Source organism: Schistocerca serialis, chromosome 2 (assembly GCF_023864345.2).
Source record: "Schistocerca serialis cubense isolate TAMUIC-IGC-003099 chromosome 2, iqSchSeri2.2, whole genome shotgun sequence".
Classification (NCBI taxonomy): Eukaryota; Metazoa; Arthropoda; class Insecta; order Orthoptera; family Acrididae; genus Schistocerca; species Schistocerca serialis.
The window spans coordinates 745851309-745867128 of record NC_064639.1 but is presented as its reverse complement, the minus strand read 5'-3'; the positions used below and the strand labels follow the sequence as shown (position 1 = coordinate 745867128).

The 15820-nt window shown below is 40.6% G+C and overlaps 1 protein-coding gene across 1 annotated transcript in view; it reads right to left on the bottom strand.

The window, feature by feature from the left end:
- The window catches only part of LOC126456381 (sodium-dependent nutrient amino acid transporter 1-like), a 111173-nt gene that overhangs the window by 32405 nt on the left and 62948 nt on the right, over nucleotides 1–15820 (bottom strand). Inside the window, exons 9-11 of the mRNA XM_050092135.1 lie at nucleotides 8445–8621; nucleotides 8235–8334; nucleotides 7977–8153 (exon numbers count right to left, since the gene is read on the bottom strand). Coding sequence (XP_049948092.1) covers nucleotides 7977–8153; nucleotides 8235–8334; nucleotides 8445–8621 — 454 coding nt within the window. The remainder of the gene's footprint in view (nucleotides 1–7976; nucleotides 8154–8234; nucleotides 8335–8444; nucleotides 8622–15820) is intronic.

The following is a 15820-nucleotide window of genomic DNA, read 5'->3' as shown; positions in this document are numbered from 1 at the left end:
TTTGCACTTCCTTGTTTCATCGATCAACTGAAGTATTTATTTTCCTACCCATGGTTTCTTCGCAGTTACCTTCCTTTTACCTAGGTTTTTCTTTCAGACTTCTGTGATTGCTGTTTTTAGAGATGTCCTCGTCTTCAATTGTACTGGCTACTGAACTATTAATTATCACCGCATCTACAGCCGCAGAGAACTTCAAGCGCATCTCTTCATTCCTTAATACTTCCGTATCCCAGTTCTTTGCACATCCATTCTTCCTGTCTAGTCTGTTAAACTTCAGCCGACTCTTCATCATTACTAAATTTTGTCTGAATCTGTATTTGCTCCTGATCGCGCCTTACAATAAAATATCTTATTTCTGAATCTCTGCATGGCCATGGTGTAATCTAACTGACACCTTCCCTTATCCCCCGGCCTTTTCCAACTACTCTTCCTCCTCTTACCATCCTTGAACAGAGTATTTGCTATCATTAACTGATATTTACTCCAGAACACAGTCTATCTCCTGTTTCTCTAATACTGCCGTGTCTATATTCTCCTGCAAACCTTACTTCTTCTATTTCCCCTACAACCGCATTCCAATCTCCCATCACAATAAGATTTTCATCTCCCTTAGCGTACTGAATTACACGTCCGACTATTGTTTTCGGTGTTGGTTTGCAGCCGATTTCGATGAGAACAACCCTTTACTGAACTGTTCACGGTAAATCACTCTCTGCATTACCTTCCTATTGATAACGAATACTAACAGTGTTATATCATTTTCTGGTGCTGTTCATATTACCCTGTACTAGTCTGACCATAGGTCCTTGTCTTGTTTCCATTTCATTTCACTGGCCCCCACTATACACAGACTCAGCTTTAACATTTCCCTTTTCAGGTTTTCTAGTTTCCCTACCATATTCTAACTTCTGTTATTCTACGCCCTGGCTCGTAGAACGTTACACTTTCCTCAGTTATTCAATCTTTTTCTCAATGTCACCTCCTGCTTGGCAGCCTCCTGCAGGAGATCCGAAATGGGGACTTGAACCTCTCTCCGCTCCTCGACCCTCTTTAACACTTACCATGCTAAGCCCTTGACTGCATGCCACTCCTTGTGTGCTGGCTGATTTTTTCTATTTTCAACAGACTTGAAATAGCTGTAAAGGACGTTTAGTTAGAGATACATAAAAACTACAGGTATGGTTTAAAACCTTAAGGTTTCAACTTCACATGGGTTAACAGTCATGTGTATGGGGCATACACTGTTTCCAAGAAGTGATGCTGATTTCTCCTCGATTTTGGGAAAGTAAAGTTTTGGAAAAAATTTATATTTACTACTTTATTCAATTTAAAGAAGAAATAAATTTTGGAATGTGATCATTTGACACTGAAAAGACATTTTTTATACCATTTGCAGATAAAGCATAGCTACGTACACATAAGCTATTTTGCATAGTGATCCACAGTGTGATAAAACTTGAAGCACGGGGAGACACACAAACCTACATTACACTCACTGCACTCATAAGAAGTGTCTTTCCTCCCAGCTTTTCCAGTAATGTTCTTTTGTTTTCCACTACACACTACACAACGTATTTGTGCCTTCTTCTTCCCCTCTGCCATTTCCACACGGTTCGGAAAACGTTTCTGCGACAATCGAGCAATCGTTGCAGATCCATGAGAATCCTTAATTCTCTCTCCTCTCTGTAACACTAACGCAGTGCAGACCTCTTGTATGAACTTAGGAGTGCTCAGTTTCTTCTCATTGATGCAATTGTGCAAAATACAACCATTGGAAACTGCCATAATTATACAGTGGAAGGCAAGCTTTCTCCACCTCTTCACTGTTTTGTGATCAAGCGCTCCATATGAAAGACGCTGATCAAAAAGGTCGACACCTTCATTTGACGACAAATCTGTGTCCGAAATAATACAGAACGTAACAGAACAAATCGCAACATGAACTGTCTTGTTCTGCATCGATTTAGTAAGATGTTAGACTTACATGGACTATCGTGAATTTCCGGCATTTCGTAGTCACTGTCACTATCGAAATCCGAAAAATCATCATCAGTAAGTTCAGCAAGTACTTCTTCAATCATTTTTTGAAGTTTTGCATCCTCATCACTCGCCATTGAGAGTAAAAAGAAGATAAACAAGCTAAAACCAAAATATTAGCGCCAAAATCAACGGTAAACAAACGACAGGGCACCACAGAACACGTTACATACGCGTGAAAACACACGTGAATTCGTTCGGAAATATATACGGATATATCCCACTACTTCACTAGGTGCTGATATCTAGCGCTAATATGATTAACTAGAAGCATTACAGGATCTACAGGTTGTAGCGGGAACGCTAACAATGCGTTTGAAACACTAAAACAATGTGGAATGCGGCGGAACGTAATATTACGGCGGCCGCATTTTCTTCGTTTCCGCCCGCGACGTAATATTACGGCAGCCGAACGGTAAGTGTTAACAAGGCCGTTGCCACAGTGAGGGTCACTTCCTTCTCCTAAAGTCTTCGGACGGCACTGTTAATGATTTTTATTCAGAATTTAAGCCATGACAGAGTTCAACACTGGACCGAGCGCTTGTTGATTGCTAATCAAAGACATTAGCTCTAGACCTTGGGAGACACAAACCCGTCAAAGCTTTTTATTCATACTTTAACTGTGCCTCAGCAGGTACATTCTGTGTGTTTAAAGTATTTTTTTTGTTTGCTACATTGACAAAATTTTCAGGTTTAGGCGAAAAAATTAACATATTACGGTCTGATGTCAGACATGACAAGGCCAGGTACAATTGGCCATGTGAGAAACACTGTACATTTATGTAAATTGCAGCAGCTTACAATGTCTGGCTCCACCCTAAGTTAACTGTCACATTAGGTGATTTCAATGGGGAACTAGAACCATTTGAACTGGAAAGTTAAGTGCGGGGGTATCTGTCATCGGTATTCATGGTATCAAAACAGTTTTTCCAGTTCACAGCCAGTTAACATTGTGCAGATGATCAAAAAAATTTTGAGGTCAGTTATTCGGAGTCTTGTTCCGTTGCAACCTCAGAATGAGTTTAAACTTCTCAATAAAATAGTGCTTGCACCTACTCTCATCATTAATTCATGAGGTGGCTTCCCAGGTGGCATCAATGAAATTAAAAATTCAGTAGGGTAAAGCACTATTCCCTGTCTAAGACCGTGTCAACACAGTAATACATTTGTAATGGGGCCTCAAACTTGGACAAAATGAAGTCATTTACTTTACTGTCTTGTTCATTTGTAAGTGACAATACAGCCCTTCCCTTATCCAATAAAGTGTCTTAGATGTCGTGTTGTAAATATCTGGATATACTTTTCAGTTAACTCGAGTCGTTTGGTACTGAGACAGAGACATTATTAATATTCGTGTTACCATTTGTTTCTCGCCATTCGAAATGTCCTATTTTGAGGAAGTTATAAGCAAAATATACGCTAATAAGCCAAAGCGTTATAAACACTGCCCACCTTGACATTGGATGCCGTCTATTGGCGTTGTGGGCACGTGGCGCGGTAACAAAAGTATGTAAGCGGCACAGACACGGACGGGCTATCACTCTAGCGAAGATATGGGCTGAGAATGGGTAAATTCATTGAGATAAACGATTCTGACAATGGTTAGATTATTATCATGCAGAGCCTGCGAACGACTATCTCGAAAACGGCGGAGCTGGTCGAATGTTCACGTGCTACTGTCGCGAGGATCTACAAAAAGAGGCAGGACAGAGAAACTACCATTAGTCGCTAATTCGTTGAACATCCACGACTCTTGACAGAACCCAGAGGCTTGTCTCCTCTGTAAAGTAAAATAGATGGCGATGTGTGGCATCTCTGCCGAGAGAGCACGTTGTCGGTGCGGCGAGCGCTAGTGTTTCGGAGCACACCGTTCATCGTACATTGTTGAACATGGAGCTCGGCAGCAGTCCACCTCTACGTGTTCATATATTGATCCAACGACATCGTCAGTTACGATTGGAGTGTGCACGGGACCATCGGGATTCTACCGTCGAGCAATGGGAAAGTGTCGGCTCTTCGGGTGAATCAAATTTTTGCTACAGTAGGTCTCCGGTCGTCTCCACAAAGAGCGTCATCGACGTCAACATGGAACGTGCAGCCCGCCACGGAGCATGCTGGTGGGAACAGTATTACGCTATGAGAGTCATTACTCTGCGTTTGCATAGGAGCTGTGGTACAGCTGGGAACCACGTGCATCCCTTGATGTCTGATGTCTTCCCCGACGGCGACGTCGTCTTCCAGCAGTATAACTGTCCGTGTCTCGGAGCCAGAACTGCACCACTGTGTATTGGGGAGCGTTTTAGTGAACTCACGCTCATGTCTGAGTGACCAAATTCGCCTGATATAAATCTTATGGAACCCATCTGGGTTGCTATTGGGTGCGATCATCGCGTACGCAAAACAATGGCCCTATATTTACGCGAATTCGAATTACATGACCTATGCGTAGGCGTCTAATGCCACATACCTCCACAAACCTACCAACAAAATTTCGGAATCAGTGATGTATTTCGTCCCAAAGATGGACAAACAATTTATTAAGCAAATGGTCATAATCTTTTGGCTCATTAGTGTATTTAACTTGTCCAGAACATGTTGTTGTTGTTGTGGTCTTCAGTCCAAGACTTGTTTCAGTCCATAGATGTATCATGAACAGATATTTGAATGTTGTGCAGGGGCAGTTGAATTTATTGAAACTAAATTTCTAATTGTTGTTATTTATAGGTCCCCTAACTCTGACTTCAGACCTTTCTGCTCAAGCTAGAGAGCGTTCTTGGTTCACTTTATAGGAAGTACCAAAAATTAGTTATATGTGATGACCTCAATATCAATTTTGTATATGATTGTGCAAGAAAAAGGATGTTGGTAGATCTCCTAAACTCATATGATCTGATGCAGACACTGTTTTTTCCAACTAGGGTATAGTACAAAGGTAGCATAGCCATAGACAATATTTTTATTCATTCTTCATTACTAGATGGGCATTCTGTTAGTAAAAGGATGAATGGCCTTTCAGACCATGAAGCACGAATTTTAACACTAAAAGGCTTTTGTACTCAAATAAATGTCACATATAATTACAGTCTACGTAGGAAAGCTAATCCAACGGCAATAGAGAGTTTTTTAAACCCTTAGGGAACAAGAGTGGCAGGATGTTTATACTGCCGGTAACAATGATGATAAATATAATGGTTTCCTTAACACACTTCTGATGTTCTTTGAAAGTTGCTTTCCATTAGAACGTTCTAAACGGGGGACTAGCAGTAAAAGGCAGCCTGGGTGGCTGACTAGTGGGATACGTATATCATGTAGCACAATGCGGGAATTATATCACAATGTTAGAAGTAGTTACAATCAAGCTACAGTAGCCCATTACAAACAGTATTGCATGGTGCTTAAGATTTTATTAGGAAGGCAAAGAGTATGTGGTATGCAAATAGAATAGTTAATTCACAGGATAAAATTAAAACCATATGGTCAGTTATGAAGAAAGTGTCTGGTCAGCAGCACAAGGTCGACGATATTAAGTCAGTTCATAGTAAAAATGTTTCTGTTACTGGTAAGTCAGGTATATGTATAGTATTTAACAATCATTTTCTGAGCACTGCTGGTAAAAATACTCCTCTGTGATACTGACAAGGAGGTGATTGAATCAATAATTAAATCACTGAACACTAAGGACTCTTATGGATATGATGAATTACAGTAAGACTCCATTATTACAGTTTCTGATACACAATTCAACAAATCCCCGCGTTTTAATTTCACATAATGGGCATATGATTAATGAAACTGAACAGTTCAGATTTCTAGGTGTTTAGATAGATGGTAAACTGGCATGGAAAGCGCACGTTCAGGATCTTGTTGAAAGACTTAATGCTGTCATTTTTACTGTTCGAACGGCATCTAAAGTGAGTGATCGTTCGACATGAAAATTAGTCTTCTTTGCTTATTTTCATTCGCTTATGTCGTATGGTATTATGTTTTGGGGGTAACTTTTCCGTTCTAAGAGGATATTTTTGGCTCAGAAACGGACAGTTCGAGCAGTTAGTGGTGTAAGTTCGCGAACCTCTTGTCGACCCCTGTTCACTATTCTGAGTATTTTGACATTGTCCTCTCAATATATATGTTCTTACCATCGTTTCTTGTTAACAACATCAGCTTAATCCCAAGAATTAACAGATTTCACTCAGTTAATACTCGGCAGAAATCCACTCTGCATTTGGATCGCAGTTCCTTAACTCCTGTGCAAAAAGGTGAGCATATACTGCTGCATCCATTTTCAATAAGCTGTACGAACTTTAACCCCCACGCTTCCCTCTAGTACTAAACTGGTGATCCCTTGATGCCTCAGAACGTAACTACCCGCATCAGGTAGCATCAGGTAGCCAACTATGTTTCAAGAGTTATCACAACTAAGAAGGCAGCTCTTGAACAGAAATCTTTGGGAAACAAGGCTTCTCCACAGATCTTTTATAACTGTTAATTCCTTACAATGTCAAGGTGCATAAACAGTAAGGGGCTGCTTGAAATCCACCAAAAGTCATAAAGCTTTTAAATATTACTTCGACAAGCACAAAGAATTAAACGAGAATTTTAAAATACACAAAGCACATTCAATATTTAGCCTTCTGGCAGTAAATAAAAAACAGAATAATAATAATAAGAGCGCATTAAGAGCTATTACCAAACGGACACCAGCATAAGAGGCCATAGGAATCAAATATTAATACTAGTTAACGTCGAAGTGGCAAAGAACAATTCGAAAGCCAAGTAATAGTAAAGGTGAGCTGTAGTTCTGTCAGTACCATCAGTTTCACGAAAATGAATACACAATGTAAACACCAAAATAAAATTAATTACGTACATACAGCGGTTGCTCGTTAGTCTATAGTGTGTACAATGACAAGGCAACCCCCTGTGAAACGTGAGACAGAACTTTACTAAAATTCAACGGTAAAGAACTCATTGCTTATTAAAAGGACAGAGCTAAACTTAACAAGGGCAAAACTTAACACGCTTCCTTATTAAAGGAACAGAGCTCGACCCATTCGCCGCAGCCGGTCGTCACCGCACAACATTACAGGGAAATGTGGTTCGATAACCCGGACGGTAGAACTTTTTACGGCACAACACAAGGGTTTCTAAAATTTTACAACCCGGCTGCAGATTGGTGTAAAGCAGATGCTCACCGCAGTTCCGATGTTGTTCTCGGATGAAATTAAACCCGTCACAACCCCCCTGTCCACCAGGTAAGACAGCATATTCAAGGGCTCGGACTGCAACCCGCAACTCGCCGCTGCACAAGCACGAAGCAAACACTTGCAGCAGCGGGGCTGCACCGTTAACGGTCAACACGTCCGCCTCGCTACCACGGTCTGATACAATGGACTGTGTCGATATTCCAAGCGGATACAGCTGCCGAAGCCAGAACCTTGGCCATTATATGGAGCCACCACCCAAATGTCATCCACAAGTCGCATTACTGCAGTCGTTTCTCAACCAACTTGCTTACCCGAAGCTCAAGCACGAGCCTTTACCTTCGCAAGGCATTTCGTCGCTGCCCCAACGCAGGACGCCCGAACCGCAGTTGCCAGGCAATGGATCAAAGACATTACGCTGGTACGGCAGATATCGATAAATGCTCTCACCCAGCTCAGTGTAATTGGTTAATTCATACTACGTTGTTTTGTTTGTCCCCCGCATACAGTTACCTAGCCGGTGTAGGTCGTAAAATTCCTCTTTCTGTAGCATTTTTCTAATTAATACTGATGATCAATGCTCAACAACTCTTTCGTAGTGTCATTTCCGTTCTACAGAATAAAACCGTTTCGGCCTTATATTAACATTTATTTGAACTAATAGAAAGCTTCTTAGTTCGTAGGAAATCCACATTTTTTCATTCATGTAAGGATATTTGTCAAAAGTAACTCACTTACCATAAGCACTATCAGGATACAGTTTGCCTCCATAGGTAGTTAACGTGTTTGTGACTAAGGAATATATTAGCACAACCATCAGGAAGATTGGAGTAATGAATCCCCAACAAAGCCTCCAATAAATTCCGGTCTTCCTTCCAAGCATAAAATAGATGTCCTGACAAATTCTGTCAACTCCTGAAATCGTACAAGTATATTAGTGCTCTGTCGACTCTTGCTGGATGTTTTACTCAGCTTCTTGAGTCGTCACATATTTACCATAAATCCAACAAATGGCAACTAGTTCCATCGTTGCGAGAACGTACACCACTAACGTCACTCCGTAATGGTCAACCAGATTTAGAATCCATTGTCCACCCTGGCAATATTAAAAATGACAAAGTTAATATTTTACAGGAAACCTGTTTCGAAACTTCATTCTTTAAAGCGAGCACATTCGTTCACCTTTTATTTTGTAGTTTTACTCACGGGTGTGATATAAACCAATCCAATCAAGAAGCCGACAACTGCTAATGTGATGGCAACTGCCCAGTACTTTAGGGACGGGACCTGATCACAGATAATTGTGATAATGCAGTTCGCCATTGATGCGACAGATCCAATTCCCAGCACAAACAACATAAAAAAGAACAGAACAGCAAACAGCTGAAAAGAAAATAACATTTAGTTAACAAATGGCGAAGTTTATACAAAAACTTGAGATTTCTTGCTAGAAGATAACATATACTGACGTGACAAAAGTCATGGGCCAGCGTTATGTCTGCACACAGACTGCTGTAGTATCACGTACACACGGCATAAAAGGACAGTGCAATGGCGGAGCTATCATTTGTACTCAGGTGGTTCACGTGAAAAGATTTCCAATGTGATTATGGCCACATGGCGGAAATTAACAGACCTCGAACGCGGAAAGGTAGTTGGATCTAGACTCATGGGACAGTCCATTTTTTAAACGGTTAGGGAATTCAATATTCCGAGAGCCGCAGTGTCAAGAATTTGCCGAGAATACCAAATTTCAGACATTGCCTCTCACCACGGGCAACGCAGTGACTCAAGCCCTTGTATTAACGACTGGGAACAGCGGCGTTTGCGCAGAGTTGTCAGCGCTAAAAGACAAGCAACACTGCGTACGACGAATGTATCCGTTAAGACAGTGCGGCGAAATCTAGCGTTAATTGGCGATGGCAGCAGACGACCGACGCGAGTGCCTTTGCTACCGGCACGACATCGCCTGCACCGCCTCTCGTCAGCTCGTGACCATGCTGGTTGGATCCTAGACGACTGGAAAACTTTGGACTGGTCAGATGAATTCCGATTTCAGTTGGTAAGAGCTGAATCGACAGGGTCAGAGTGTGATGCACACCCAACACCTTCTGATACTCAGGCCTCAAGGCGTAACTGTGACGTAATCGCCGCTAGACTGTCATTGTAAACCAGCATCAGCGCTAAAGCGTGAACTTCTTTCGTGAAAGCATAACAAAATCACACGACTTAGCTCTCAACTACCAATCTGTGTGTCATTCAGAAAGAAGTTGCGCCGAACTTTATCATTTACAAAGAAATTGTGCCGTTCCTGTAAGCTATAGCGCAAAACAGATCTGCTGCAGAAATGGGTATCTGCACTACAAAGTGAAAATTTTCAGGTTACACAGAATTCGAAGGTAAGCTCAGCATCTTTACAGTTCAGTTAGATTCTCTCAGGGAGTGGGTGCTTTAATATAGAGAGCATGAGCAACTTACATTGCGTTTAAGTTAGCATGATGTCCAGGTGCTCAGTAACAACGTGATTTCGGCTGGCCTGATATCTTTCTATAGCAGAGCAAGTACATTGTATACAGCATCGAATCACTGGCAAACTGTGCTTTACTTACTCAGAAATATTTTTAGCATTATAACATAAAATACTGAGTCAGTTTTAATCGATTTATTCTTAAGGCAACCGACACTAATCCCCTGGGTGTTAAAATTACGAACAACTTCAGTTGGAAAGACCACATAGATGATATTGTGGAGAAGGCGAGCCAATGGTTGCGTTTCATTGGCAGGAAGATGCAACAAGTCCACTAAAGAGACAGCTTACACTACACTCGTTCGTCCTCTGTTAGAATATTGCTCGCTACGGTCGCAGGTTCGAATCCTGCCTCGGGCATGGATGTGTGTGATGTCCTTAGGTTAGTTAGGTTTAACTAGTTCTAAGTTCTAGGGGACTAATGACCTCAGCAGTTGAGTCCCATAGTGCTCAGAGCCATTTGAACCATTTTAGAATATTGCTGCGCGGTGTGAGATCCTTACCAGGTGGGATTGACGGAGGACATCGAAAGGGTGCAAAAAAGGGCAGCTCGTTTTGTATTATCGCGTAATAGGGGAGAGAGTGTGGCAGATATGATACGCGAGCTGTGATGGAAGTCATTAAAGCAAAGACGTTTTTCGGTGCGGCGAGATCTATTTACGAAATTTCAGTCACCAACTTTCTCTTCCGAATGCGCAAATATTTTGTTGAGCCCAACCTACATAGGTAGGAATGATCATCAAAATAAAATAAGAGAAATCAGAGCTCGAACAGAAAGGTTTAGGTGTTCGTTTTTCCCGCGCGCTGTTCGGGAGTGGAATGGTAGAGAGATAGTATGATTGTGGTTCGATAAACCCTCTGCCAAGCACTTAAATGTGAATTGCAGAGTAGTCATGTAGATGTAGATGTAGATGTAGAAGTTTCCGTTAGTACTTATTGGCATCATTTCCCTTGTACGTTATCATATGTAGCTAATAAAAATTGCTCTCGTTATTCCAAAGTCTGCAAGCACCTCTTCATTCGGAGACATACTGATTATTTCGACAATTCCACAGGGAAGAAATGTTCTGTGCCTCTTCCGAAACCTCGCCTTCAACTGGGAGCCATATCATGGATTCTGCCTAACTGTCCGAAGTACCTTTCGTCAGCTTCTTGTCTAATGGAAAATGTAGATGAGAGACGGGAGTGTCTGGAGAACAGAAACTTAGAAACAACTATTGCAGCCAGTGTAGCAATTCATTCCCGGTATGAATAGGAAAGATGTTTTGTGGTCTTTAATGGCTCCTTAAGAGCTTAGAGGGGATCAAGCTGCCCAAATATTGGCATATTATAAAATTAGGAAGGGGCGTTAGTTTTATTCTAATAGAAACAACAGATATTCCTACACTTTTGTGTTCTGTTCTAGTGTATGCTGATCGGATTATGCAGTTGTATGTTGGTAAAAGTATAATCACAAATCTTGGTACAAGGAAATTCCTATTACTATTAACAAATTGAATCACTTAACTGACGTTGTTGATAACTTGGAAAACTTCACCAGAGAGAACCACTTTCTATTCATAACCAATTATTTGAAAAATAAGGCAAATTCTTTTGATGAGACTGAAAGCAGAAAAATTAATTTTTATGTGAGCAAGTGAATTTAATAGTTGTCCAAAAGAACCATTACGATACTTGTCAGATTGTATTATATTTTGTAATATTTTATTTTCAATATCACCACATGCTTACAAGTTCATAAGAAGTAAACACTATATTGTGCTAACCCATACTAATACACTGTATAAGATTTGTCCACATTTTCAAATAAACCCAGCAGCTGAGCAGCTAGGTGACAATTTTCTGTTGCACACAAAACAGATGTTCAGTTTCTTTGTGAATTCATGTTGTTTCACTAATGGTCGATAAAATTCACTTGAAGCCTTATTTAGACTTCACGGGAGGCACAATCTAGGGTGCTGCATTCAGTTCGAAAAGTGTGGCAACTAGTGCTCAGATTTTTATGACACAAAGTTTGATTTCTTCGTAGAAAGATGTAGTTAACATCCTTCCAATGAGAAACATAAATGGTGAAGAACTCTTCACTCTAACTAAGAAAATAGTTTCTGGGCTAGATGCAACAGGTTTTGAGGTAGTCTGTGTTGTTAGGACAAAGATTCTCTTAACAGACGGGAAATGTCATTCTTTGCCCCCCCCCCCTCAACTGTCAATTGTTTACAAACAACCTTGAGATGCTACTTAAGCACCTTTAGCACTTTTTTATATTTTAGATTTTGTTCACACATTAAAATGTGTCAGAAACAATTGGATCAAAAAAAATGATCCTGATAAAACAATAAAATACCTCAAGTTTTAAATAGTTTCAGAAAGTATGCTGCTGCTTATGGCTCTCTGCAGTTAAAGAGGTACATGACGCAGAATGTAAACAGGCAATAAAATTTTCCAACAAACTTAATTTAAAGTCTCTTCATCCAAGCAATCTGCTGTGACAAAAAATCAAACTTGTGCTTAATGTTTTCAATAAGATGACTGGCCAAGGTTTGTTAGCCTTGGGGGAATATCATCTTATTGAAAGTGTTGAGAGCACTGCTAAAGTAATTAAATTGATTTATACATGGTGGAACATTTTAAAAGTTATCTCAGCTGATAGAAATATTCGTTTCGAGCATTCACTTTAGAAACCACTCTCCAGCACAAGTGATGAAAATATCAGATATGTAGACTGATTTTTATCATGCCTGGATATATGGAAACATTGTCCTGATCATACGTTTGGGTTATCCAATGACACATATTTGACCTTATTACATACCACTCATGAAACGCCATTTCAAATGGTTACATCGAAACAACAGAATTAAAAACTGATTTATTTCTGTAAATCAAGTTTCATGATCAAACAGTATGTTTTGAAATCAACGTAAACGGTAACCAAAGTTTTGTTTACTGGGTAGGTTGGTCAACATATATACTTCATTCCGAATTGCTAATACAGATAATTCTACAGAAATTAACTACATTACTACAGAGTGCAGATTTTTCACCGGATATTTCTTTGTAAACGCCGCTTCTTTTTGTTGCAGTGCTTCATGTTGTTGTTGTGGTCTTCAGTCTTGAGACTGGTTTGATGCAGCTCTCCATGCTACTCTATCCTGTGCAAGCTTCTTCATCTCCCAGTACCTACTGCAACCTACATCCTTCTGAATCTGCTTAGTGTATTCATCTCTTGGTCTCCCTCTACGATTTTTAGCCTCCATGCTGCCCTTCAATGCTAAATTTGTGATCCCTTGATGCCTCAAAACCTGTCCTACCAACAGATCCCTTCTTCTAGTCAAATTGTGCCACAAACTTCTCTCCTCCCCAATCCTATTCAATACCTCCCCATTAGTTACGTGATCTACCCACCTTACCTTCAGCATTCTTCTGTAGCACCACATTTCGAAAGCTTCTATTCTCTTCTTGTCCAAACTAGTTATCGTCCATGTTTCACTTCCATACATGGCTACACTCCATACAAATACTTTCAGAAACGACTTCCTGACACTTAAATCTATACTCGATGTTAACAAATTTCTCTTCTTCAGAAACGCTTTCCTTACCATTGCCAGTCTACATTTTATATCCTCTCTACTTCGACCATCATCAGTTATTTTGCTCCCCAAATAGCAAAACTCCTTTACTACTTTAAGTGTCTCATTTCCTAATCTAATTTCCTCAGCATCTCCCGATTTAATTTGACTACATTCCATTATCCTCATTTTGCTTTTGTTGATGTTCATCTTATATCCTCCTTTCAAGACACTGTCCATTCCGTTCAACTGCTCTTCCAAGTCCTTTGCTGTCTCTGACAGAATTACAATGACATCGGCGAACCTCAAAGTTTTTATTTCTTCTCCATGAATTTTAATACCTACTCCGAATTTGTCTTTTGTTTCCTTTACTGCTTGCTCAATATACAGATTGAATAACATCGGGGAGAGGCTACACCCTGTCTCACTCCTTTCCCAACCACTGCTTCCCTTTCATGCCCCTCGACTCTTATAACTGCCACCTGGTTTCTGTACATATTGTAAATAGCCTTTCGTTCCCTGTATTTTATACCTGCCACCTTCAGAATTTGAAAGAGAGTATTCCAGTTAACATTGTCAAAAGCTCTCTCTAAGTCTACAAATGCTAGAAACGTAGGTTTGCCTTTTCTTAATCTTTCTTCTAAGATAAGCCGTAAGGTTAGTATTGCCTCACGTGTTCCAACATTTCTACGGAATCCAAACTGATCTTCCCCGAGGTCCGCTTCTACCAGTTTTTCCATTCGTCTGTAAAGAATTCGCGGTAGTATTTTGCAGCTGTGACTTATTAAACTGATAGTTCGGTAATTTTCACATCTGTCAACACCTGCTTTCTTTGGGATTGCAATTATTATATTCTTCTTGAAGTCTGAGGGTATTTCGCCTGTCTCATACATCTTGCTCACCAGATGGTAGAGTTTTGTCATGACTGGCTCTCCCAAGGCCATCAGTAGTTCTAATGGAATGTTGTCTACTCCCAGGGCCTTGTTTCGATTCAGGTCTTTCAGTGCTCCGTCAAACTCTTCACGCAGTATCTTGTCTCCCATTTCGTCTTCATCTACATCCTCTTCCATTTCCATAATATTGTCCTCAAGTACATCGCCATTGTATAAACCCTCTACATACTCCTTCCACCTTTCTGCCTTTCCTTCTTTGCTTAGAACTGGGTTGCCATCTGAGCTTTTGATATTCATACAAGTGGTTCTCTTCTCTCCAAAGGTCTCTTTAATTTTCCTGTAGACAGTATCTATCTTACCCCTAGTGAGACAAGCCTCTACATCCTTACATTTGTCCTCTAGCCATCCCTGCTTAGCCATTTTGCACTTCCTGTCGATCTCATTTTTGAGACGTTTGTATTCCTTTTTGCCTGCTTCATTTACTGCATTTTTATATTTTCTCCTTTCATCAATTAAATTCAATATTTCTTCTGTTACCCAAGGATTTCTATTAGCCCTCGCCTTTTTACCTACTTGATCGTCTGATGCCTTCACTACTTCATCTCTCAGCTACCCATACTTCTTCTACTGTATTTCTTTCCCCCATTCCTGTCAATTGTTCCCTTATGCTCTCCCTGAAACTCTCTACAACCTCTGGTTCTTTCAGTTTATCCAGGTCCCATCTCCTTAGATTCCCACCTTTTTGCAGTTTCTTCAGTTTCAATCTGCAGTTCATAACCAATAGATTGTGGTCAGAATCCACATCTGCCCCTGGAAATGTCTTACAATTTAAAACCTGGTTCCTAAATCTCTGTCTTACCATTATATAATCTATCTGATACCTTTTAGTATCTCCAGGATTCTTCCAGGTATACAACCTTCTTTTATGATTCTTGAACCAAGTGTTAGCTATGATTAAGTTATGCTCTGTGCAAAATTCTACAAGGCGGCTTCGTCTTTCATTTCTTCCCCCCAATCCATATTCACCTACTATGTTTCCTTCTCTCCCTTTTCCTACTGACGAATTCCAGTCACCAATGCCTATTAAATTTTCGTCTCCCTTCACTACCTTCATATATTAAATGAAATGAACAGCGCGTTCAATCGGTGGTTTCAGTTGCTTTGCTTGTACGGCTATTAAATCCAGCGCTGTAGCAGATTCTATTCGCCCTCAAGCGGCCTACCGGAAATGATGTCACACAGCATACTCCTCTTGGTGGGGAGGCCTGTATGTTAGAAGGTGTTCGCAAACGCAGCGAAGACATGGACCCAAGTTGTCAGCAAGGCAGTGAGCATGCTGGAGGTTTCACCATAAAGATGTGGGTTGTGGTTAAGTGGAATGTACTGGGTCCTCTGGTCCAATTAAACCGCCCATTGACTATAAATGGTCATGTTTGTTAACTTGGAGACCATTTGCAGCCAGTCATGGCCTTCATGTTCCCAAAAAACGATTGCGTTTCACCGGAGCGCAATTGCTCGCGATTGGTTTTAAGAACACTCTGGACAATTCGAGCAAATGATTTGGCTACCTAGACCTCCCAGCATGAATCCCAG